Raw genomic sequence first — 27,359 nt, forward strand, 5'->3', positions numbered from 1 at the left:
CTGGATTCTATTTTGAGGTCTGCCTTTTTCCTTGGGTGGCTTCCACTGCCTCCCTGTCTGGAGGGTTTAGATGGGGGAAGTTAACTAGCTGAGGTGAGTTGTCTGGGGGGAGTAAGCTCCGTTTAGATGCAGGGTAAGTGGGAGCTTTGGATAAGTGGAATTGTCTTGTATCACGTTTTAAAAAAAAAAAATCTTCCCTGATTTCCTGAAGGCTTTTTCCCCCTGTTTTGCACTATACTGTGCTTAAATGGCCCACAACAGTGGCTGAGGCTAAGCTCCATGTAGACCTCGTTGTTTTCTCTTTAAGTAAACTGAATGTTGTCTCTCCTTAGAGTTATGGCCTTGGTGCTTTGTGAAGAGCATTGGTTGAACAAAGCTACATTATGGGCGCCAGCATGCTGCGGAGTTAGTGCTGATCGACAGCGAGGAACTCTGCTTGGTTTCTAACTGTGTTCTTGGTTATCGCCCTGTTGTCATCTCCTTATCACTGATTCTTGAGAGCACGTTGAAAAAGAACCCTGGTTCTGACTTCTGAAGCTGGTTTTAGCTTCCTAAATGCTTTTCAGTTTAACAAGAAACCTGCAGAAGGCACCTGGCACTCTCCTTGGAGCTGTAAAACTCTTTACTGGTCTGTAAAAGCGGCAGAGAGTCCTGTGGCACCTTATACGTATTCACCCACAAAAGCTTATGCTCCAATATGTCTGTTAATCTATAAGGTGCCACAGGACTCTTGGCCACTTTACAGATCCAGACTAACACGGCTACTCCTCTGATACTTTACTGGTCTGTGTGCGCCTAAAGAAGAATAATCAATGTTCATGACCCTGACAGATTTTTTTTTTTGATCGCGGCTCAGGTTAGGGAGTACTTCTGTGACTTTTGTCTAGTTCAGGCTGCTTCTGCCTTGCTTCAGAAAGCATGTCTTCTGTAAAGTACCTTGAAAATGGGAAGTGACACACTTTTGTTGCTGGACTATAATGAAGGGTTTCTTATTAATCTCTCTAAAAAGCAATTATATACTCATTTGAGTGATTAAATTCAGCTTTATTAAATGACCTTTTGGCCTGTCTCAAGACTGAAGCTTCAGACATTAGGCTTCAAAGTCTGTTACAAAAGAGGGTCCTGGATCCTTTGTCAACTCCTATCTAGGTATTTATCTGACCGTCCTCCATAGTATCAGAGTGCCTTTGTCATGAATAGATTTCATCCTTGCAACACTCCTGTGAGATAGTGAAAATTGCAGAAAGGGAGCTGAGGTATAGGGTAGGTTAATGATTACTGAGGTTTTTACATTCTTCTCATCTCAACTTGAAGCGCTGTGATTTGTCTGTTTTAGTTGAGGACTACACAGGGCTCCCCTTAGAGGCTGTCAGTGCTGCTCTTTAGTTGATTGGGTTTGTTCATTTCTCCCCTCTCCCTGAACCTGAATGCACTATCTTAGCAGAATTTCACATTTATCCTGGAAGTTGTCCTGTGTCTTGTGTGGGTATGTCCGCACTGTAGAGAGGACCCTAGGCGATCAGCACCATGGTTAGCCTCGCTCGGTTGTAAGTGGACACGGGAAAACAAGACTCAAGTCACTGTGTCCTCACTGGTGCTGCACTCTCCAGTGTGTTGCTAGAACTTCTTGGGTCATATCTCATGGTTCTTAGTGATGCAGGTAAGGTAATCCCTTTGATTCTTTCCCAGTGAATTGTGGGAGAACTTATGTCCTTTTAGGTATGTGGGAGATTGTGGGAAGGCATTGGAGGACTATCAGCACTCAAGTGGTATAGCTTATATCCTCACTGTAAAGTGGGCTGTAAGCAGCACGTTGGCTGTAATCTATACCCCCAGCTGGTCTGGATTGAAAGTACCACCGTGTTTGGGTGAGAGGGTTTTAAGTGTGAATGAGAGCTGGGATAGGGGCAACAGCCAAGTAAGAGCCTGAGTTTTAGCTCTGCAGTGGAGACAAGCCCTGTGTCACAATGAAGAGCACTGTTCGGTAAGTTTGGGATTGTGAAACTTTCTTGGGAGCACTTGCTGGTGGTTGGTCCATGCAAAGTGAGCCAGTTCCATGGGGCTGGCTTTGATGCTTCAGACAGCATAGCTGCCTCTCTGAGGAGATGCTACTGTGTCTGGAAGAAAACTGGAGCTACTCTGTGATCAGCACAGCCGCATCCTTCTTCCTACCCTTCTCTTTGTTACTGCCTCTTGTTTGTTCTGGATTGTTACCTTTAGACTGCTAGGTCTCTAGCTGTACTGTAAAGCATTAATGCACATTCATAATGCTAGATGAATAGTAAACAATGTCCCAGAGGAGCAGGACACCAGATATCAAGTGCAAGGGGGTAGTGGGAGGACAAATAGAAACCTGGACAGCGTATCCCAGGGGAGAAGGGAACCCAGCAGCTGGGCTGCATGTGGAGGAAAGAGGACAAGTTGGGAGGAAAGGAAAAAGGGACCAGCAACAGGCATTATTTGACATATCTGCTTTTCCATGGCTCTCCTCACAATAATAGCAAAACATCTGAAGCATTACTGAATGGATTCTTGCAGTACCCTGGGAGGTAAATCATTACCGCTATCCTCACCTTGTAGAGGAGAAACTGAGGCACGGAGCTTAAGTGACTTGCCCAGGGGAGTCTGGCAGAGCTAAGAACAGAATTCAGATGTCCTGAGTCCTAGGCCAGTGCCTTAATCCCAAGACCTCCCCCATCATCTCCGGGGAAGGGTGAAGTACAAGGCGGAGGCAGAAATGAACTGAAGAGCAAAAGGAGACTGATCAGTCCTTTCTGAAATAGCTGTTCCCAAACTTTGCCTGCGTGACTTCATTTTCAGACTTACTGATCCCCTCAGCCCCCTTATTCTATCACTAGACTCGCTGCTGGAGTCTGAGCTGCAGGTGGTGCTGTGCGAGCCCGAACAGGAATATGTGCCCGACAAAACAGCACGCTCCATGTGTCATGACCTTGTGTGCCAGGTTGCACGTACAGAGGATGCCATATTATAGAGCAGGTCCTGACATGTTTGTAGTTGGTTTGTATCTTCAGTCACGTTCACGACCCCATCTGTTGATGCCGTGGTCACACTTGGGGTCACAGCCCATAGTCTGGGAACCGCTGAGTTAAACACTTACCTCATTCACAAATACTCTTTTCTACCTAAGCGATACTGCCACGTGGTGGTCGTGAATGGGAGAGGAAGTGGCTAACTGGACTCAAGATGTAATCTACACTATGAAAGAGTTTAAGAATCCTTGTTACTGGTCACCTAGCCATCCCCTTAATACTTACAGCGCAGTACTATTAAGTGTGACACAATATGATCTAGTTTATTTGAGCATCTTGTGCTGCCTGTTTGCTTTCCTTTCATTCTTGTAATGTAGTGTTCGTACATGACTTGGCTCTGATGTGTGTGTAATGATATCTGTGCAGTTAGAGCAAATGCAACATCCATTCAGTGGTTGTCTCTGCAGATATGCTCAAGGCTAACTTGCTCTGTGTACAGAAATGTTCTGTTGTGTACTTGAGTGCATTTTATAGCCTGGTAGCTGTGCAGTTGGACCACTAGAGGGCAGACATTACTTAGTTTGCAGTTTGTAGGCTGTAGAAATGGAATGGGTACATTTAATTGGGGGGCAAACAATGGTTTCTTGTCTGATTCTTTTCTTCTGAGCTTTCCAGTTGTAATGAAAGGTTTTACTTTTACCCTTAGTGGCTTGTCAGTGAGTCAGACTCTTTGCTTTGTAAAATGAGGTGCTGCTGAATGAGGTGAAGGTTTGCCTAATATCTGCTTCCTAAATCTGTTTTTCTGATTTTGTTCCTTTTCATGAGAAGTAAAGTCACGGACAGTCTCCATTCAGAATCTGTTTACCAAAAGACTATAGCAATTCCTGCAAAACCAGGGATTTAGTATAGAAAAGCTGGTAACTTTGGCCCCAGTCCTGGAATTTGATCCATGCAGGCAGACCCTGACCCTACATAGCATCCACTGATTTCACTGGGATGAAGAATTGGTGCAAAGGTTTCCCTGTATGGATCAGACTACAAGATCAGGGCCTTCACTTGTAGATCTGCCTGTTTGCATCTTCCATGAACAAGTAGTTTAGCTAAAACTGGAACATGATTTTAAAAAATAAATCCAAAACAACAAAACCTGCAGTCAAGTTGTAGCCAAATGATGGTGGCAATGGATGCTGAATTTTACCGGCTGTAAGCCAGTTTTAAATCTTGAGTCTGGCTTGAAAGCGGGTTATAATTGCTTGAGGATAGGGACGAAAGAGTACAAGAGGCATAATCCATGTTGTGCTCCACAACAAAAGCCTTCTCCCCCTGCACTTTGAAATGTGGAATTTAATAATTTCTGCGCATTCTGAATAGGAATCTTACAGAAAAAAACAAGGCTCAGTCCTTTATATTTCCACTGTGGTTACCCCCTCTGACTAGGAAACAGCCCAATGCACTGTTTGCTTTGTTTGTTTGTTTTTCCCTCTCCTCCTATGGCGTGGCTGCAATAAGGGATTAATTTACAAGGCTCGCCTTCCAGTGAGTCATCAACTGGCAAGGAGAATGGGTTTGGAAGGTTAGGGAGTGATCCCCATTAGATGAGTTTCTGGTAAACTGCTTCACAAAGGGGCAGGTTACCTTCTATGGTGGAAGTTGGGATGTGTTTATTATTTTCTCTGACAGATCCTCCAGTTTGATAAATGTTTTAATAGCAGCAATAAACATTACCTTGCGTGTTTATTTCAAGGTGTTCATATAAAAGTGAAAGAGACTTCCTCCATGCCGGCTGCCTTAGGAGTGGCTTAAAGGAAGAGTAAATACAGTCCGTGCTGTCCTTTTTTTTGGCTGCTTGTTGAACAAGACAGTGGGATCAGAACTGAGAGCTTGTCTGCTGTCCAATGCTGCATCGGTGCAGCTGCGCTGCTGTCGCACTTTAGGGAAGACGCTACTTCACCGACAGGAAAGTTCCTCCCATCTGCATAGTTAGGTACCCTCTCACCGAGGTGGATTATGTTGACAGGGCAGTCCAATGGAAACCTCAGCCAGTGCAGTGTCTGCTCTTCAGACATGTCAATAACAAGGGCTCATTCCACCGTGCGTTTCTAAGAATTTGAAAGTGCAAGAAGATAAACCTTACTTTGTGGGCATTAGAAGCATGGAAATGAGTCCTGTGTGCGCTGTTCCATTTTCTTTGTGCTAGGGCAGCATGCTTCCTGGCATTCACTGTTTTTCTTTCCAGATGCATTAATTAATACACAAAACAAGGCTGGTGGAATCCTGGAAGTTACAGATGGATAAGGCCCAATTAGATCAGCTACTAATGTGGCTGCAAATGTGGGATTGTTCCTTACAGAACATTTGTGGGTTGTCCAATTTAGCTTTTAAATTCCAAGTATGGGGTGGGTTCAACTCCCCTTGAGAGTCTGCTTCAGGGATGTCAGGAAGCTTTTCTTGATTTTCAGGTTCTGAGAATAAATTTGAATTCCAGGGGGCTTCTTCAGATTTGCAAAGTTTGTCCTTTTAATCCTTCAGAAACTGTATAGCTATGGGAGGTTAACGGCTAACTTTGCTTGTGGCAAGCCTTTTCCCCCTTCTGGCGTGAATCCATAAAGACCCACTGAAGCCACAATTATTGACATTCAGTGAACCCCATAACTGCATTCCTCTGGAAACTGTGTAAAAATCAATTTGAAGACATAATTTTTGCCAGTTTTCTCTCTCCCTCTTCTGTGCATACCATGGTACCAAATACAAAATGAAGAAACTCACTAAAATCAAACCCATAATGGGCTCTACTTTCCACCACTTTTAATGATCTATTTAGGATGTTTTAAAATTATATGGACCTAATCCTCCATTGCCCTGCACCTGTGCAGGCCCTTACACCAGTGCAGAATGCATGATATACTCTCTGCACTTATCTAAATGGCTGCGCGAGGTGCTGGGTGGAAAAATCACGGCATAGGAAGTGATTGTTCTTCCCTTCTTACTGAGGGAATGCTAAAGTATGGGGGGAATTTAGACTCCCATTAGTGCTAATTAAGCAAGTAGATACTCAGTTCCTTGGTGCAGGTACACAGACACTGTACTGGGCTGAAGTACCAGTGCATTGCAGGGAGCTGGTAATATTTTGATTTGGGGAGGAAAGGAAAAATATCTCTCTGAATTTAATTAAGTTGAAAATGCTGATACTAATGAATTACACAAGCTTCATGTTGGGTGGGGGGAATCCCCCACTGAATCAATGACCTGAGGACTTTGGGAGTGAAATTCTGCAATTAGCAGGATCAAATGATGCTGAACATGAAGTTAATCTCATTATCTCTCTGAAATATTGAGCAAACTGCTTGTGCCCTCTGTAATAGGATTGTTCCACTGAGTCTGGTGTGTGCGCTGTCTCTCCATTTGTATTTTCTTATCTCTAACATCCCCACCCCTAGCCTGGAATCAAGTTTGACTAATCCTCACAGAGGCTTATTCTCCCAATGGGTTGTATAGCATAGTTCTTCACTGATTTTTGAGTTGAGAAAATGTATCTGTTGGGAATGGACATGCTGCTGTCAGGAACATGGAAGACCCAAGGAGCTATGTTATGTTCACAACATGCAAACCAAAATTAGATAAATACTCTTTCTGGAAGACTGTAATGTAACATGACTTTATTTCTTAAAATCCAGAGCCCTAACATACCAGAACCGAAAACAGACTCCCTAAGGCACAGAGGCATAATTCACCCCACCTTGCTCTATGCTGGCTCTTGCAGACTGGAAGACTGAAGACTCAGACCATAGGCTTCCTTACAGAGCCACCTAACCTGAAAGCAGCACCATTAAATTCCTTACCCTTAAAGTGAGAGCTCGAAATTTTAACACAGCTTTACAATATTCCACAAACTCAAATTGCAGTTCTACTCTAATGAACGACTAAAAATGCCCCCTTCTTATTCAGCATCCTCCCTGTGTGTTTTCACTTATTTCTTTTGGCACTAGTTACATAAATACATAGAATCATAGAATATCAGGGTAGGAAGGGACCTCAGGAGGTCATCTAGTCCAACCCCCTGCTCAAAAGCAGGACCCATCCCCAATTAAATCATCCCAGCCAGGGCTTTGTCAAGCATGACCTTAAAAACTTCTAAGGAAGGAGATTCCACCACCTCCCTAGGCAACGCATTCCAGTGTTTCACCACCCTCCTAGTGAAAAAGTTTTTCCTAATATCCAACCTAAACCTCCCCCACTGCAACTTGAGACCATTACTCCTTGTCCTGTCCTCTTCTACCACTGAGAATAGTCTAGAACCATCCTCCCTGGAACTACCTCTCAGGTAGTTGAAAGCAGCTATCAAATTCCCCCTCATTCTTCTCTTCTGCAGACTAAACAATCCCAGTTCCCTCAGCCTCTCCTCATAACTCATGTGTTCCAGACCCGTAATCATTTTTGTTGACCTTAGCTTGACTCTCTCCAATTTATCCACATCCTTCTTGTAGTGTGGGGCCCAAAACTGGACACATGAGGCCTCCAGATGAGGCCTCACCAATGTCGAATAGAGGGGGACGATCACGTCCCTCGATCTGCTCGCTATGCCCCTACTTATACATCCCAAAATGCCATTGGCCTTCTTGGCAACAAGGGCACACTGCTGGCTCATATCCAGCTTCTCGTCCACTGTCACCCCTAGGTCCTTTTCCGCAGAACTGCTGCCTAGCCATTCGGTCCCTAGTCTGTAGCTGTACATTGGGTTCTTCTGTCCTAAGTGCAGGACCCTGCACTTATCCTTATTGAACCTCATCAGATTTCTTTTGGCCCAATCCTCCAATTTGTCTACGTCCCTCTGTATCCTATCCCTGCCCTCCAGCGTATCTACCACTCCTCCCAGTTTAGTATCATCCGCAAACTTGCTGAGGGTGCAATCCACACCATCCTCCAGATCATTTATGAAGATATTGAACAAAACCGGCCCCGGGACCGACCCTTGGGACACTCCACTTGACTCCACATAACTTATAATTATTTAATGGAGTTCTAGATTCATGGCCAAGTTATGCCCTCCATTAGGACAACCCCAACTGAGTTCTGGTTCTGTTCTTAGTTACAAAGATGTAACTGTAGATGGAACTTGGTCAGCAAAATATCTTACAGGCAATGAAGAAGCAGGATCCAGAACGAACCAGACCCTAGATTGTTTTTCTCACTTCCAAAGTCATTTTTGCTCTTCTAAACTGAGCTGGTTCTCTTGTGATGCAATAAAATGGAACCCCCCTGTGCATGGCTGTTTTTTAGTGACTTTACAGTAGAATGGCACTGTCACGCTGTCTGCAGTGGCTAATGACTGTGAGGACCTCCTTCAGGGCAGACACCCCAAACTGGTGGTGTGTTCTAGAATTAGATTTCACCAAGCCAGTGACAAATGTGAACTCCTGGATCACTATACCAGTCTTACCATGGAGTCACAGACTGTCCCCCCTAGACCCTCCAGACTGTCTTGCTACCCAGACAAACTAGACTTTGTGATAAAAGGTCATTTATACCAAAATCACATCACATTTATGTTGCTTCCAGTTCCAAGAGACCAGTCACTTGCCTCAGATCAATTAATACTCTAGATCTTATATCAAAGATTCTGTAGCCACTTCTATAGTAAACTAACTAAAGGTTCATTAGCTAAGAAAAGGAAATGAGTTATTGAGAGGTTAAAGTAGGTAAAATATATGTACAGGTGAGTCACCGTTTGTAATTCCAAATGATGGCAGTGATGTAGTTAGCTACCGGTTTCCCAAAAGTCTTTTCAGGGTTCCCAGATTCGATGGGGATCTCCCCTTTGCATCTGGGACACTTCCCTGTAAGAGTCCAAACAGTTCAGAGATGCAGGATCTTTTCTTGAATCCATCTTTCTAGGTTCTTCTCACAGAAAACAAGCTGACAGTGTCACAACCCACATGGGCTTTTCCTTTGAGAGGGAGTGAAGAATGCATTTTGAGTCTTTGATCTCTGATCATCACACGCAGTGACCATTTGCTTTGAAATTAGCTCTTTTCTGTTACAGTTCTTTATTTGCTTTCCACAAGTCGTCTTTATTGTTTGATGGGTTATTTAGTTACAGGGGTATACAAAATATAAATGTTTGCTACTACATTATAATGCAGTATACTACATTATTATAATACAGGTAAGTGAAAACAATGCAAATAACATCCTGCTAGTTTTCATGAAGGGTAAACACCAAATACACTCTTATACACTTAACAATGACTTTGATCTATACTAATACACAGATGAATTGGCCTGGGGCTCTGGCATGAGCTGGCACCTGGTCTGCCAGGATCACAGGCACTTTACATGAGTACCCAGTAAGTGAGCAGATGTTTCGTATAGCAGCCAAAAATATCCCCAAATGCAGGAAAGTCCCTATAAAGGGCTGCTTGCTTTTAGTGCCAAGTTTTGATTTTACAATAGAGATTTTATAAACATTTCAATGAAAATGATTTTTTGTTTAAAGTACAGCTACATTGCCATAGCAAACAAATTACCTTAAGAGTAAGCCTGTTACTTTGACTGTGCCAAGGTTGTATTCCTCTATCAGTGTATCGTGGATCTCCAATACAGAAATTCCTTGGGGGGTGGCAGAGCTAGGAGCATAGTGTTGCTTTGTACAATATATATTAGCATGGAACATCTTGACCTCTTCCTGTCCCCTGTCGCCAAGCAAGTCCATTGTGGACCTATCTGAACATGGGTAACCTATCTGCAGTACAGTAGAATGTATTTCATATGAAAGTGCCATGCAAAGCTCCCCAGGAGATTAATCTCTACATGCAAATGATCTCTGTGTGAGTTGCTGCATCACACAGACATGTAACGGCAAAGTGTGAAATCTACAAAGGGTGCCTTGGGCAGAGGCAAGGGTATTCAAACACTAGTGCTCTGGCCAGTCCAGTGTCTTAGAATATGTTCAGAGCAGCAGGACTAGCATTGCAGTTTCTGTGCTTCAAAGCTTTTCTTCCATTGGCTGGCAGGATCTGTGAGCAGCCCTGAAATTGTCCTCAGTTTCATATGCAAGGTCTGCTAAGTGCACTCTCTTCAGGAGTGACTCTTGATTGTGACTGTCAAGGTTCCTCCCCACTCTGAACTCTAGGGTACAGATGTGGGGACCTGCATGAAAAACCTCCTAAGCTTATCTTTACCAGCTTAGGTCAAAACTTCCCCAAGGTACAAAATATTCCACCCTTTGTCCTTGGATTGGCCGCTACCACCACCAAACAAATACTGGTTACTGGGGAAGAGCAGTTTGGAAACGTCTTTCCCCCCAAAATACTTCCCAAAACCTTGCACCCCACTTCCTGGACAAGGTTTGGTAAAAAGCCTCACCAATTTGCCTAGGTGACTACGGACCCAGACCCTTGGATCTTAAGAACAATGAACAATCCTCCCAACACTTGCACCCCCCTTTCCTGGGAAATGTTGGATAAAAAGCCTCACCAATTTGCATAGGTGACCACAGACCCAAACCCTTGGATCTGAGAACAATGAAAAAGCATTCAGTTTTCTTACAAGAAGACTTTTAATAAAAATAGAAGTAAATAGAAATAAAGAAATCACCTCTGTAAAATCAGGATGGTAGATATCCTACAGGGTAATTAGATTCAAAACATAGAGAATCCCTCTAGGCAAAACCTTAAGTTACAAAAAAGATACACAGACAGAAATAGTTATTCTATTCAGCACAATTCTTTTCTCAGCCATTTAAAGAAATCATAATCTAACACGTACCTAGCTAGATTACTTACTAAAAGTTCTAAGACTCCATTCCTGGTCTATCCCCGGCAGAAACCAGCATATAGACAGACACACACACCCTTTGTTTCTCTCCCTCCTCCCAGCTTTTGAAAGTATCTTGTCTCCTCATTGGTCATTTTGGTCAGGTGCCAGCGAGGTTACCTTTAGCTTCTTAACCCTTTACAGGTGAGAGGAGCTTTCCCCTGGCCAGGAGGGATTTCAAAGGGGTTTACCCTTCCCTTTATATTTATGACAGTGACTGAAAGGATTGCACTATTCTCATGAATGCTTTTTGGCTAATATTTTGGTCTGATGCCATTGGCACCCAATATTGTGGTGGTTGGTACTAGATTCCACTGTGAGGGGGCAAGGAAAGGCTTATGTGGAATGAAGGGGAGGATACTGGACCTTACTGGGAAAACCTATATAGTGACATCTGGAGGATGGGCAACTTTGTAGCCAGCTGTTAATTTCGCAATGATATAATCAGTCAGATCTCCTTTGATCTCAGTCAGTGTTATCTCATCTCTTGACTGTTTCCTTGAATTATGTAGAATGGCCTTGACAGTGTAAACAATTGCCATTGCATTGTCTCAGAAGCTATATGAGTCAAACACAGTGCATAAGCAGTTCTGGATATGGAAGCCAGGCCTGCATCATATTTGGCATTTATTGCATTCTTCCATCTCAAAGGTGCTTGACAAACATTGATCCTCCTCACTCTGTGAGATAGGTATGCAGTAGCTCCATTTTCTCCAGGGGGTAACCTTAGGCTAAGTGGCTTGTCAAAGGATATAGAAGATTTGGTGTCGGATGGTGTTGGACTCAGCAGCTCCTGACTTCCACTGCTGTGTGCGGGCCACTGAACACTGCCTCTGTCAATTTAAAATGCATGGGGAAGTTCTGAACCCAAGCCAGGAAATTATTGCAATAGTAGTATTCGTTATCCTTGACAGTTGTTGTCATTTATCAGAATTCAGCCCACTCTGAAACCCATTGACATAGCACTGTCTACATGCGGGGTTAGGCTGGGATAGCTGCGTTGCTCAGGGGGGTGGATTTTTCAGCGATGTAGTTATACTGATATAGGACAGTAGTGTAGACCTGGCCTAAGGCTCCCACTGTTCCTGCCAGCCGTAGGAAATTGTAAGAGAAGTCTATTGTGGACAGAGGCACCCAACTTACATATGCTTTTCACTCTTTTAGGTCTGTTTGGAAATTCCAACCCAAGGGGATATAGAAAGTGGGGATATCAGAAGATGTGAGATTAAGCAGCACTTTAATCAAGTTAGTGAGGCATTTGGCGGCATGCTTATCCCTCACTGCTACTAGGCAGGAGTGACTTGGTGGCTGTGCAGCAGTGTTCTCAGTGAGGGTCTGTCATGCTCTTACTAATCACTCTGACGTTTGCATGTGTGGTGCTCTGGACACTCACCATCCAAGTTAGTCCTTAATAGTTTTATAAACTGTATTAATTTGAGTGGCTAGATCATCTCCTCAAGTGTTATCTAGTTCCTCAGGTAAATATAGAGTGGGACCTGTATTAACTTGAACCACACAAAGTTGATAAACTGGAATGGTTCCTTTTGGAGCCGTGTCTCTATTAGTCAAATATTTATTCATGAATTGTTTCTGAAGGCATATTTGTGCAATAGACAGGGAGATCAAACCTGTAATTATGTGCTAGCTTCATGCTGATGGAGATTCCTAGTAAAACAGAAATCACTTACAGAAGGAAGCTTTTAAACATTGTGTTTGTGTGTGGATCTAAAATACTATGCAGTAGTTGCAAAATTTCAATGTTTAGAGGCATTTTGAGTTACCTAGGTGAAAAAGTATCTTCCTCCCTGAATTTCTGACTCTTACAAGTGATGGAGTTTAGCCAAGTCTATTTGCAGTTCCTTTTAAGAGTGAAACAGTGGTGGGGAATGTTGGTTTCTCTTCCAAATGTGTGTGCCCCAAATGATCAGAAGCAGACACTGTTTGTGCCTAACTTGTCTTGCATTTTAACAAGGGGTTCCTAGTCTAGTCAATTAAAATTGAACAGATGCCCTGTGGAAGTTGGTTGTACCCCAAAAGGTTAAACTAAAGCACTTTTATCCATTTCCCTAGTCAGAGCCACGTATGTGAAGGATGGTAAGATTCCCTTGCATTGTCTGGTTCTATTTCTCCATATTTTATTAACTTGCAAAGAGTGTAATTTCAGTATATCAAATTCTGGGCAACTTTAGAAATGAGGGATAGTGGAGCTTCCTTCTCTGAGGTATACATATAACAAAGGCACTTAATGTTAGAGTAAATGCTGTAATGTTTCATGGAGTGACCCTTTCTAGGGCGCGGCAACAAAAGGGGAACTTAGTTGCTGAGACTTTGTGGGAACTTTAAAAAGGAAATAAAATTTTAGAGTGTGTAGAAAGCTCTTCCCACCACTCTTCTCTCTGTTACCATAGGCAGTGTGGGGATGCATTCAACTCAAGCTGGTAGTTTGCCACCTTGATGCGCCAGACTAAAGTTAGTTTGGATGGTGTCTTAAGTACTTCAGAATGATGTGCAAGAGCAGGCTTGTTAGCTGTTGGGCCACAAGCTGTATTTATGCTGACTAACTTCTAGGGTTAAAGCTACATCTTTACTATGTTTAGAAGTTTACAAAGGATTGTAGCCATAAACATTACTAGTAATAATTAGCTTTTATAACTTCTGCATATCTAGTGCCTGGCCACACTAGTCCCTTTACTATCCAAAAGGTTGCAAGGAAGGTCATGCAGCTTTGCTAAAGGAGTCCTTTTTTAGTTTTGCTATTTTTTCGGCATTTGACTCTTAAGCTCTCAGGACAGGACTCACATACTTTGTGCTCAGTAAAGTGCCTACCATAAATTGGTGATCCAACCCTATCTGGTTACCATGTTCACAGTATTTTGCAGCAATTATTCCTGTATTTTGCCAGCTGAGTGTTGGTATATGAATATATTTTGGTCTTAAAAGGAAAGAGAATGTATTTTAGATGCATGCTACAACTGTTTCTCATACTATTCCCCTTCATCCAGTGGTTTGCATTAGGAGGAACTAGATGACCTCCTGGTTTCATAGAATCATAGAATCTCAGGGTTGGAAGGGACCTCAGGAGGTCATCTGGTCCAGCCCTCCCTGCTCAAAGCAGGACCAATCCCCAATTTTTGCCCTTGATTTTTGCCCCCTAAATGGCCCCCTCAAGGATTGAACTCACAGCCCTGGGTTTAGTAGGCCCATGCTCAAACCACTGAGCTATCCCTTGCCCAACGTTTCACTCTGCATATCCTGCTTCTGACCGCTCTTGCTCTTTGAGAGAGGAGATGGTGGTTTTAAATGAGTAAAACGGGGGGGGGGGGGGGGTTAAAGTTGTGTGTAATGGAAAACTTAAAGGTAACATGTTTCCATATTCCAGTTTGTTGTGCCCTCCAGTAATGCAACTTGAATGTGACAGGTGGGCCCCCTATACCTGATTGCTTGCATATCAGTAGAACATGCTATCAATTCACTGCTTGTTTGGTGCTTTGTTGGAATTTATCCTGCTGCTGTACTTTTGTCAGCTTTTGACCAGTATTTACTTTAATACTATTTCAGAATACTCTGAGGAGCAGTTGGAATCTGCCTACGAGAGTCCATAGCCTAGAGACAGTATAGTCATGAATACCTGAAATTATCGTGACTTAGCCAAGATGTGCCTGGATCTCAAATTTTGTTTATAAGTTCCAGAATGCAAAGGAGTGCTCTACTGTCCATCAAAAATATTTAGCGTACATTTTAACTATGATGGATGGAGAAGAATGGAAGAAGACGTGAAAATCACTCCACATAAAATCTGCTCTTATTTTGAATTGCATTTCTGAGCTTTAGCCTCATTAAGTAGAATCAGGCTTATGGCCATAGAACCACCAACTTGACACCCAGGCATCTATGCACAGAAGTGTCTTGTAAGCATTTTAGCTGGGATTGTGACAGAGGTTTGCAAGCATCCTGGGTGCTCTAGCCACCTGATCAGTATAATTCTCAGATGCATGGCCTACCTAGCACTGGTATCCAGTATGTGTTAAGTAGGGAGCAGCAGCACTGTGGCTATCCTCAACTTGTTGGATCACAACTCCTCCTCCCTTTCACTTTGAGATCAGGAAGAAGCTGGAGTTATTGAGTAATCACTGGATACAAGGCCAGCAAACTGCTTGAGGAAATAGGAGTTTCCCAACTGGAAACTTAATAGGAAGTTCACAAGGAAAGCGGGTGACTAGTAACTGGCTTACCGCACTAACCTAGTGTGCCTCCAGCACAGAAAAGTATGATCAAAGTATCCAAAATCTAAACGGGATGCCAGTTGACTTGTGAATAAGCTTTCTTATGATCTGTGTGAAGAGGAGGAGATCACATGCTGCATTAACTGTTGTGACCTTTTAGATTTACTACCCACCTTTCCAACCACTTACTCACTTTACATTGGTTGGTCAGTCGTAGCGAATACCGTTTCTAAATGTTTGTGCAAAGTGTAATGGGAAATCAAGTCAAATGGCTTTCATAGCACCTTTGAGGAACTTTTACAGATACTCAGCACTCTGTGAATTTTCTAGTTAATTCATTTCTTTGGATTCTCCTAGCTATATACAAAATCCTGCAGACTGTCTAGCATGCAGTGAAAACATTGTCCTTCAATTGAAATGAACAATGATTGGGGGAGCGTGCACGTGTGTGTGAGAGAGAATTAAACACAGAGAAACTTTGTTAAAATATGTTCAGTGTGTTATCACTTCCCCCTCTCTTTCCCCTAAAAGGATGTTTATAAGGGATAGCTCAGTGGTTTGAGCATTGCCTGCTAAACCCAGGGTTGTGAGTTCAATCCTTGAGGGGGCCATTTAGGGATCTGGGGCAAAAATTGGGGATTGGTCCTGCTTTGAGCAGGGGGTTGGACTAGATGATCTCCTGAGGTCCCTTCAAACCCTGATAGTCTATGATTCAAAATCCAGTACGGTTGCCTTATCTTTTTAAAAATTAGTACATTTACCTTGGGGTAAGAGTCCTGTTTTTTACCTAATCTCCCTGTAAGGTATGCTGTCACTGTGTTGCTGACAGGCTCTGAAGGAAAACACCCAGTATCGTTCATTTGTTTTGAATGGACTACTCAAGCTTGTGTGGAGTGAGTAATGCAATCCTCCCTTCTTTAACTCTGCTATGGAGCAGAAATGTCGGAGTCACTGTTCTGTTTCACATTACAGTCAGAAACTAGTGTGAACGTCTGTGTCCACATAGAGTAGCTGGTGCTTGTGGTCATGATGGGTTTCAGGCTGTAAAAGCAACTCTGTGACCTGTCTCAAAGTAGAGGTACATAACAACCAAGTTCTCCAGTCAAGGTGGTTTCCTGTATATAGCGCCGAATAGAAGGCTTTCTGTGGAGGATGTCCCTAGTACCTCTCTACAGTCCACACCTAGCCGCAGTTTGCAGCTCTTTGCTGTGTAATCAATATACTCATATGTCTGGGAGCAGATATCAACACTTCCGCTCTGGGAAGCATTACTGTGAGCAGTATTGTCATCCTCCTCGATTATGATTTATAAAAGCTGCTGTATGCACAATTTTTGTACTGTTTTAACTAGATTGGCTTAGAAACGATATAGAAAAAGTTGTCCCAATAGAGGTACCTTTATATCCTTATAACTGCAGCTACACTAGGGAATTGCACAAATCTCTCTTCTTCTCTCCCCCCCCCGCCCCCAGTGTTGTATAGTTGACTTTTGCTGGAAGTTTCATTACTCAGTTTTGTTTATAAAAGGGCTTGACGGTTGAATGTTGCTGCACCATAGCTACTTTTGCTGTTCTGTCACAGAGACTTTATTGGACTAGATTCAGCCCTGCAACTCCCACTCAGTCACCAGGAGTAATTATAACTTAGGCCATGTCTAAATTACAAACTTTTGCTGATGGAAGTGACATCAGTATGAAGCAGTCGCAGTTAGCCTGTCGCTCATATGTGTGCGTCCTTGGCTCCTTTTGTTGATGGTGCGTATACTCGCCAGGAGTGCTTGTCGATGCACAGTGTAGTTATCCCGGTGTGCAACCCACCACTGTCTAGCACACTATCTTTTGGGGAGTTTTGGCAATACATGGTGGGGCAGAAATGAGTCTCTCGGGCCGACTGGGAGCAAGGGGTCAGCTTGCCAGCATGCCACGGTCTCCATCCCATAATGTCATCTATATCCCATAATTTTTGTTTTTTAAAATCCCACTAACCCGTTCAGCCCTCCTAGCTGTCCTCCATCTCTTACAGAAGCATGGAGCCTGCACAGGTCTCTGCTATTGTCATAAGTGTTGCAAGCACAAGATGTACAAAGGTAGATTTTGTGGAGGGCAGATTGCTGTGGGACATAGCGAGAACAAATTAAAGATTGTTTTGTGGCGTTCGTGGAGCAGCTGCAAATGGTGGAGTGTCGTATCTGGGCCTGAGAGATTAGCATTGACTAGTGAGATTAGCATTGACTAATGGGATTGCATCATAATGCAGGCTTGGGATACTGAGCAGTGGCTGCAGAACTTTCAGATGCACAAGCCCACGTTCCTGGGTCTCTGTGTTGAGCTTGCTCCATCTCTCCAGCGCAGGAATGCTGGAATGCGAGCTGTGCTGGTGGTAGAGAAGCGAGGGGTGATCACGCTATGGAAACGTGCAATGCCGGATTGCTACCAGTCAGTGGGAAATCATTTTGGAGTTGGAAAATTCACTGTGGGAAATTAATGGAACAGAATTTAACAAGGGAAAAGAACATTCATGTCCGTTTCAGATACACATGCAGCAACCGTGGCTTTCACAGGTCAGGGTATGTGAAGCTGTGATTGTCCTTAATGTCCCTCAGTGTGGAGTGGTTGGGGTAGGGACGTGGTCCTATGCCTCATGGAATGTTAAGGCAGGGGTGTGGGGAGGTGCTGTAATGGAGTTCTCCATGGCTTGCAAAGGGAGGTGAGCCTGTGACTGTTGAACCAGTAGGTCCATAAGAGTCTGCAGCATCTGTGTTTGCTGCTGGAGAAACCCCATTATGTCCTGCACCTTTCTTCTGTCTGCTGTGTCCTTCTTCATGCAGTCTGCAATATCACCCTCTAGGCCCTCTGTTCATGGTCTGATGCAGCACTGGCTTGCATGATCTCGCTGAACATTTCCTCCGGTGTCCTCTTCTTTCTCCTCCTTATCTGGTTCAGGCAATTCCACGAGTGTGGAGGGAGAACTCCTCAAAAGTGCCATGGCAGCAGCTACAGATAAAACACAGAGGTACCATTGTCAATATAGTCACAACAGAAAGCAAAAGCTAAGATTCAGAACTCCCTTCCCTTGCTCCCCTAAAGATTGATACAAGATCTGCTTATTGACACTTCTGCTTTGGAGTGCTTGTGTACGGCTCTACTCACAGCTCCAGCCATGGTGTGTATGGCTCACCATGGGCAAGGGAAATGAGGAGATAATTGCTCGATTGCATGAAACTGAGCATAGGGCAATGGCAGTACAGTACATCACTGTAATGGAAAATACATGAACACACTTACTCAAGGTTCCTTCCCCTGCCTCAGGCTTGCTTGTGCTTGACTTCCAGGACTGATGGCTCTGTTGTGGAGTCTCAAACGGGTCCTGGCTTGTGGCATATCTGGACACCTCTTCCCCCACCCTCCCTGGTCACATGTCCCCCTTCTTCCCCCACTTGTCCTCACTGTTCATGCTGGGGGCCTGTGACTTGGGCTCCTCAGAAGTATCCACGGTGGTGTGCAGGGTGGTGGTGGGGTTTCCACCAAGTATGGCTCAGCACTGGACTGACTCTTGGCTTCCCTGGCCTTCTGATACACCTGCCACACTTCCCTTGCTTTCACGCAGCACTGTTGCTGAATCGGGTTGTCCGCCTTCTCTTGCATCCCCCATGTAATCTGCTCATAGAGGTCTACGTTTCTACGGCTGGTACAGAGCTGCATGTGCATGGCCTCTTCTCTCCACAGGCCCAGGAGATCTCATATGTCTTGTCTATTCCAAGCCTGAGCACATCCGGAGCGTGTAGCTGGCTTGGGCAGCTGCACACAATAATAGAGAGAGCATCTAGATGTGCTCGCCGAGCTGGGCAATCAGGGGAAAAAGCATTTCAAAAATTCATGGATCTTTAAAGGGGCTTCCAGTCTCCATGACCCCAGGCAGTGGAGTTCACAGTTGTGACCAGAGTGGTCAGTGTCAGGCATTGTGGACAGCTGCCGGAGGACTGTTAGGGTCAACATAAGTAAAGTGGCATCAACACTCACACTGCATGAACCTCAATACATCAATCATGGGTCAGTGCCACTTGGGGAGGTGGTGTAATGGGGTGCCTACATAGGTGGGAGACACAATTAAGTATAGGCACATGCACAATTAGGTCAATGCAAGGTGCCCTACATTGGTCTAACTTCGTGTTGTAGATCAAGCCTGAAGCTATTCCCTGAATATGGCCTGTCCTTTGTGTTCGGTGTACAGGCTTTTCTTATTTTACTTCAAATGGGAAGGAGCCGTGGTTCTTTAACCCTAGCCCGCAGCTTGCTAATGTAAGACTAGATCAGTGTTGGAAAAAAGGCAACAGGAATCAATCGCTGCGGGGATATTCCTCCCAGACCTTTCTCCAAGCCAGACAACTTTCATCTGCTGATTCAGAGAGAATATGCAGCCCTGTTACCTCTGGACTTTGTCTCCTTCACATAGCTGTGTATTTAAAAGGCTTTCTGCCTGTTTCAAAGTAAACAGCTCTTTCGTGAAGTGGAGCATTTTTGTAATTCAGAGGACTTTAATTGCTTATAATATGGATTCAAAGTTCTGTAAAGAAACAGTACTTCTGATCCTGTCTGACTCAGCAGCGAGAATAATCATGATACATTTAATTGGAGTATGAAGATGCATTGTGGGGGGTGAAGATAAGAACAGTGCTTTCAAGATTGTAAAGCAGTTCTGTGTGTGGGGACATTAGACGTTTGTCTGCAAATCTATTACTCCATTTGATCTTGTTGCTGCCTTGAAACTGTCCATGGAAACAAGATCCATTTGTTCAGAAGGGACAGTTTAATGCAAAGCACGTTACATCTACAGGTAGAGCAGAGGGTGAGCACTTTGCTTTGTGCATGTTTTACAGCTGTGCTTAAAGGTGGAGGAGTGAATCTGCAGGTCACATGATTTCACAGGTAACTTGTCAGAATAGGCACCAGAGATGCTACCCATATGCATTAATATAACTAACTTGGTGAGTTTTTATTATAAAGCATGTCCCAAGATATATATATGCCAGCCAGTCATTGTATAGTACACTGGCTCAATATACCCTCAAGGGTAGCAGAGCAAACACCTGCTGCTCTTATCTAATGCACTAATTTGATCTGTAATATCCATTACATACCTAGATACTGGTTTGAGGGACTGAGACCTCATTTGGAAAATGGCTACGTCCTTTGGCCACCCGAATTGGCTGCCCGTGACCAGTCAGTGTATTGGGAATTGTGATAATTTTGTCAAGCAGAGCACTATGGAGGGTGACTTCTGTTCCGTGAAATAGAAGAGCTGTGATGCCGTGGGCTGTCCATAGTGGACTTTAGTGGTGGTTAGAGCAAGACTAGAGAGCTGGGTTTGGAGCAGATTGCTACATTGCAAGACGATGCTGCAGCAGATTTTATGTTAGAGACACTGTCTGATTAAGTGTTTAAAATGCTCCCTTACCTATGTTACAGATGTCATTTTGGATTATTAAAACAGAATTTTTTATAGCATTCTCTACTGCTTGGCTTCAGGATTTTGCTCCCTTTGACCGCAGAGCATTGCAGGTCGTTTTAATTTTTTGCTTTCCACTCACTATTGTGATGCTGCAATGTGGGAATTTTTGTGGGTTTTACAAAAATTGTTTCCATTTCTATTAATCATAGCTTTTTCAGCAAAGAAAATCTAAATGTGGAGATTCTTCTAACTCTCCTATTATGGGTGATAGCTGATTCCTTTCAAGGGGCCCTGTCACATCAGGCAGGCCCCACATTTAGGTTTTGGTTTAAAAAACAAAACAAAAAACCCCATTATATTTATTACAATATACATGTATTTAAGCTCCAAATGAAATATTGTTTTCTTGCAATGCAAATATCCCCTTGCAGTGTTTGCAACATCATCACAGCATCATTCTAGTGCATGAGAACCAGAATAGAGAGTCATTTTGTTTTTCCGCCCAAACAGAAGTTACAAAAAGTAACCGAACAGCATAAGTAATGAAAAGAAAACTCAGCTTTTTACAATTAATTAGTTCTGGATGTTTGTTACACAAATGTATAGGTTTTTTTAAAAAAAAATATGGTCTTAACCTTCTGATGCTCCTTTAATTTTATCACATCCCAGGCTTTTGTACAAATATCAGTTCTGTCTGTATTGTTTTAGCAAAAGGGACTGACTTGATGGAGCCAAACAGCTTATTTTGGTTCATTTTTTTTAGGCCCAGGTATACTGTAGTATCTAGTTGATTTTGACTGGGAAGTGAAATAGCTGAAAATACAGTTTGCAAACTGTTCTCAGGTAAAATCTCCCTCTCCTCCTTCCTGTTTCTCAGCCTCTTGGTGTGTTCCTGCTAAACTTGACGTAAGGAGCAAAGGGTGTTGATTGTTTGGACTATGCAGCTAAGCGGCTAGAGTGTGGTTGGTAGTCTCCTCCCCTGCCTGAGCTTCAGCCCTGACTAGTGTGCACTCTGGAATGACAGGCATTCCTGCTTGAAGGGAGCTGGCATGGACGCTTATTTATGAGAATCACAAGTGCCGGGGCCTGGGATACAGGAAGAACAGGAGCTGCGGTAGCTTGGCTGACACCCGGGCCATTTCCTGAGTTCTGGCAGTCTCCTGGTCGCAAGGCCCTGGATTTTCCCCCACCCTCCAGTGTGGATTTCTCCCTTTCAAAAAAGGCTAACAGACTCTCCCAGGGTAGTGGTGTGTGGTCCCCCCGACCCCTGTGCCGCCTTCAGAGAGCTGCTTTGAAAAGAATCTAAGCATGGGGCAGACACTGTTCTCGAGACCAGTACATCCAGCTGCATTCGGTAAGTAATGGAGGGCAGGAGAAGTCTAATAATCTCTGGCTGGGGCCGAGGCAGGGATTGCAGGTGAAGCTGGGAAGTACATAGAAATGGAATGCTAGGATTGTGTAATTTGCATAGATCACATTAGACTTGGAAATGTCTGACTCTGAGAAGAGTAACTAGAGGGGAATTACTTTGTGTCTCTCTGGTTTCTCCTTTCTCTCTTTGCTGTGTTTAAACTTATTTACTATGCAACTTATTTACTATCCTTGCTGATACCTGTAGTCAGGTTCTGTGCTACATTAGTTAAAGAACTTTCTCTGATCTTTGCTTGCTGCTGCCTGTCAGGTTCAGGGACGCTGGTTTACAGAGCCCAGTAAAATTCCCCACATTTGATTGCAATTAAACATTTTATACAGCCGCAGTATGGAACTGATACACAAGTTGACCGTTTTGCATGGCATCACTGAGCTTTTGGGGGCACCTTTAATATTTTGAAAAATGGGCTTGGCAGTCTTCTTTCTACTTGATTCTATCTCTGCCATTTCTTCCCTGCTTTCTACAGAGGGACGTCTGTGGTCTTGAATTCTGGGGTACTGATGCTCCGACTACATGGAGTGGAAGAGTCCTGATGTGATTAATTGCTAGATATCCATAGTACAAGTGCCAGCCCAGTACTTTAGATTTTGAAAGCAGAATTTGATAACTTTGCTGTAGACTAATGAATTTAGCATGGCATTGGGAGCCTGTTTTGGGTTCGATTCCTGGCTCTGGGAGAGTGCTGTGTGACCTAGAACAAGTCATTTCAGCTGTCTGTGCCTTTATTTTCCTGAGTGTGAGATAGGGTGAATGCATTTTCCACATTTCACAAAAAGCACTTTGATATTTGGAGGTGGAAAGCATTTATATAAGTGTAAATTATTCATTCCCTTTCCATTAAATCAGTTTCTCAGCCTTATAACTTTGAACTTTTCTGGTGCTTTTTAGGGGAATAATTAGCTTTAGGTTAAGATAGTGGTTTTTTCCTTCTTACTGGACTTGTTCAAGAGCTGCTAAAAATAAGTGGTGTGTGGGGGGGGAGGAAAACTTCAGTCTTCTCTGCTGTCAGTGGAGATTAATAGTGCCTTCCCCTTGGATTTATGAGGTGTTGGAAGGCAGATCTATTTGGTTTTGCCTGGGCTGCCCCCTCAACCGGGCGCCAGAGATTTCTGTACTTTTTAGTGAGAAGGGAGGATGACACTGTCATCCCCTGCCCTCAGAATTTGTCTTATCCACCTGATTATGTGCCATCTATAGATTCCTCTTATTGCACAACTTGAGTAAAGGTACCAACCCATTGAATAGATCCTGAGATTTTAAGGGACAGCTTTCGCGGGCTCTCTTGTATTGACACAGACAAGATGTTCATAAAAATCCTGTTAAGATGATATTGGACAGAGATATACAAAAGCCAGGGAAGTTAAAGGCTCACACTGTCCTTACTTTGCCCCATTACGGTGGAAGAGGTTGGGGAAGTGCAGTATGTGTTGTGACCGGAGTCTATTGTTGCTTTTAAGGTCAAGACATCTCCCTCCATCTCAGATATATTTATAGCTATAAATATAGAGAAACACACTCTCTCTCTCTCTCCCCCCCTTCAAATTTTTATATAGTTTTAATTTAATAGGAAGGTAGAAACACCAAACAGATGGCTTCTAATTTTTTTTGAGTCATATCTGCTTACTTTTCTGAAGGACTTAGTTTTGCTACTTTCAGAGACACCGCATCTAGGGCAGAGGGAGATAGGTTTTACTCTGGCTTGTACATCAGTGGCTGATATTAACAGTTAAGAGTTAACAGAACTGTTAACTCAAGACCTAGCTGCAAAATCACTAAGTGATGGCGCTATGCTAGACAGGACTCCTAGATTCCAGGGTGACTTTGCAAGGCTGGCATATTTTCACTTATAAACTAAGTGGTCTTCGGTCTGTTCTACACGATGAACTTTTGCTGGAATGGCTGTGTTGGTCTGGGGCATGAAGAAGTGTAATCCTGACCCTGACTGACACCACTGTACCAGCAAAAGCCCCTAGAGGAGATGGAGTTATACCAGCAGTTTTGCCGGCATAGCTTATTTTTCTTGGGGAGTGAGGGGGTGGGAGCAGATACCAGAGAAGCAGTTTTGCCTGTATAAAAGGCATTCACACTAGGAGTGCTCTGCCAGTGTAGTAAGCCACTATAACCTTCCAAGTGTATACCTGGCCTCACTCTGGAGTCATTGAGGGATGATAAATAGGGACCTCTCTTCTAAGGGTTTTTTGTTTTTTTCCCCCCTGTAAAAGGCGGAGATGTTTTGTGGCCTGACTTTCTGGAGTGTGGATATAGGGAATGGGCTAAAATGCTATCAGAATGTATTTTTTTCCTTTGTCATTTCTTTTTCCTGCATAATGGAAACGTTTATAACCGGTCCTAAAGTGTGCAACTTCAGACCAATCTGGTGGCTGTGCTTTATGGTCACATGGGAGTTCATCTCTGGAAGGTTATCCCATCAGTCTGACTTGCTCAGGTGTGTTGGGGGTGATGTTAACCAAGAGGGTGGTGCGACTGACTGACTTTCCTTGTATGATCTGAAAAAGAGCTCAAAAGCTGCTCTCTCACTAACAGAAGTTGGTCCAATGTTCCAGATGTTACCTCCATCACCTTGACTTTCCTTGCAGATTTCAAAGGTGCAGAAGACCTCTTGATAGACTCAAAAAGCTTCCCACTCCTGGAACAAATGTACTTAATATTCTGTCAATATGTGGGGCTATTCAGTTTTCCAGTAGAACTATGCATATCTTTGATGGTTGTAATGAAGTTACTGCATAAGTGCTGTAGCCAGTTTTCAAACACTTTTATTAAGATGACAGACAAAGGCCTTAGCTTACAGCATGAATACATATGTCCCTCAAATTTAAGGCTTTTTTTAAAAAGTCTTTCTAGTCCCATATAAACAAATTAGAGCCTATGAGGTTAAGGGCTCTGACCATAGTGCTGGAGCCACATCCGGGATAATTAAGGGCAAGGTGCATTGGTTTCTTTAAAGGAATGTGACATGAACAAGATCAAAATGCCATAAAATTAGGCCTTCTTTACATATAAACTTGCACTGGCTTAGTTAAAGCAGTGCAAATCTTCATGTAGACACTTATTTTGATTTGTAGATTAATATGTTCTACTTAGTATAAACTGAAATATACCTGGTTTAACCTGAAATAAGTATCCATACATGGGCAACACATATAAGAGGCTTGGGGAGGCTAAGATTCCCCAAAATAAAGAAGGCTGGCCGTGCAGGGAGCAAATGCTGGATGCAGGTCGCCTCCCTTTTGGAGGTGTGCCGGCCTGACGCCTTTGTACCCTGGGAGCAGGAGTGCCGGAAGCTCCCTAGAAGTGTGGGGGGAGGGGCACCAGCACCTGGACCGAGCCCCTAGCCCTCCCCTCTCTTCCGAGGCCCTGCCCGCATGCCAACCTCCTTCTGTGGTCCAGCCCCTGTTCTGCAGCGAGGCCCTGCCCCTGCTCTGCCTCTTCCTCCCGAGGCCCACCCCTCTGCTTCTTCTCTCCGCCCCTTCCCCCTGTTGCTCACCCTTAAGGCAGGAATAAAGGTGGGAGGGCATAGCCCTCCCACTTTTAAAAGTGATGGGGCCAAGGCCCCCTGGCCTCCCCTGTTCCGGCACCCCTGGCTATGGCCACATCATTTTTTTCCTGCCAGAAGGGCGAGCGATGGGTGGAGAGGAATGAGCAGCAGGGCCTTGGGAAGAGGCGGAGCAGAAGGAGGTGGAGTGAGGGCGGGGCCTCAGGGAAGAGCCTGAGAGGGGGCAGGGCCTTGGGGTGGGGCAGGGGAGGGCCAGAGCAGGGGAGGGGCCACCATCTGGTCACTGGTGGCCCCACTATTCTAGGGAGTTTCCGGCACTCCTGGGAGTGGCCTCCCCAGACAAAAAACTCATTTGCCACCTACGTATCCACACAGCCTTTTGAGTAGGTTTAAAATACCACCTTAAATTGAATTTCTGCATCTCTGCATGTAGACAAGCTCTGAGGCTCATAAATAAAGGACTAATCTATAGAATTGACCGGGGGAGTTCTCTAAGAGCAGAAACTTATCTGGTGATTGGTAGATTGCTTGCAATAACTCCCATAAATAAAAAGAAATTGAACCACTTTCATGTGAATGGTAATCCTTTAGGATGAAGTGGTACAGGCCAACAACAAATTCATGAAAGGCTAAATGCAACGCCAGCTCACAACAAACCATCAGTGTTGCGAAATAAAATCTTGGGTTTGAGGTGGGAGAAGAACTGTTATTTCTTAACAAAAGCAAGATTCTAACACATTCCATCGACCCCAGTGGTTCTTATGACTCCCATCGCTGGTGCATCATCCACCCTGTCACTCTGTGTGATCATCCTGAGTGTGTGTGCTCACCAAGTTCCCCTCTAACACTGGTGTCGTAAGAAAATACGCATAGCATTAACATTTCAGCAGGAGGAAAGATGAGGTGGTAGAGCCTCCCTCAGACAGGAGGTGTCTGAGACACCTACGTTGTTCCTCTTTCACACACTACTCTGCAGAATGGGTGGGGGAAGGAACATGTCATCTATATTTAATCTAAAACAGGGATTCTCAAACGGCGGGTCGGGGGTCACAAGGTTATTACATGGGGGGTCACTAGCTGTCAGCTACCACCCCAAACCCCGCTTTGCCTCCAGCATTTATAAGTGTTAAATATATTAAAAGGTGGTTTTAATTGATAAGGGCAGGGGGGTATCACATTCAGAGGCTTGCTGTGTGAAAGGGGTCACCAGTACAAAAGTTTGAGAACCACTGATCTAAAATATAGTAGGAGAAAACAGTATACAATCTGTTCTGACTCTGCATTTCTGTGAAGAGTTTCTATTTTTCTTTAGGAGCACAGGAGTAGAATCTGGAAATACCTGTAACCTCCCTCAGCTTCATCAAACCTCCTGAACATGTAATAGTATAGTGTGACTCCTACACATCTGGGATGAAATTCCTTGAGAAGATTTCCTTATGTTCTTCAACCTTGTACACTGGCAATGAGCTCTAAGGTCGATGTGGGCATGGACTCAATCTGTACTGATGAACCAAGTTAAAAACATGATTTAAACTTATTTGTAGTAGCTATACTGGATTTGGACTGCGTGGGGACTAAATTAAACCGGCTTTAAAAAAAAAATCACTGAAAACCATGCCAGCCTAAGGTCTCTACGTAGCTTAGAGCTCTTTTCTAACTCAGCTTGGCTTTGTGATTTTTGGTGTCTCTTCATCCTGTATATCAAGTCCCGGTGTTCTAAAAGATTATCCGGGTACCCATTGCCATTTTAAAGAGGGATGGGAGGGATCTATGAATGTCAGCTAACAAAATAAAGGATTCTATTATTGAGGTTTTTACCTGAAGACTCTCCTGTTCCTTTTTGAAAGTTGGGTACATAGTGCAATACAAAAGTGTGTTGCAATGGACGTGACCAGATTACACCATTTGAGGGATGATGCCTACTTTTAATGAAACCCAGA

At 43.8% G+C, this 27,359-nt stretch overlaps 1 protein-coding gene across 11 annotated transcripts in view; it reads left to right on the forward strand.

The window, feature by feature from the left end:
• Positions 1-27,359, forward strand: part of PHACTR4 (phosphatase and actin regulator 4) — a 99,853-nt gene that overhangs the window by 43,911 nt on the left and 28,583 nt on the right. The window contains exon 1 of one of the 11 annotated variants that reach the window (XM_073317314.1): positions 1,378-1,660. The exons of 9 other annotated variants lie outside the window; for them this stretch is intronic. In XM_073317314.1, coding sequence (XP_073173415.1) covers positions 1,642-1,660 — 19 coding nt within the window. In that variant the 5' untranslated portion in view covers positions 1,378-1,641. Of the gene's footprint in view, positions 1-1,377; positions 1,661-21,515; positions 21,828-27,359 lie in introns of those variants that run through there. One more of the 11 variants, XM_073317313.1, reaches the window with a different exon arrangement.

The sequence above is a fragment of the Lepidochelys kempii genome, chromosome 19 (assembly GCF_965140265.1).
Source record: "Lepidochelys kempii isolate rLepKem1 chromosome 19, rLepKem1.hap2, whole genome shotgun sequence".
Classification (NCBI taxonomy): domain Eukaryota; kingdom Metazoa; phylum Chordata; order Testudines; family Cheloniidae; genus Lepidochelys; species Lepidochelys kempii.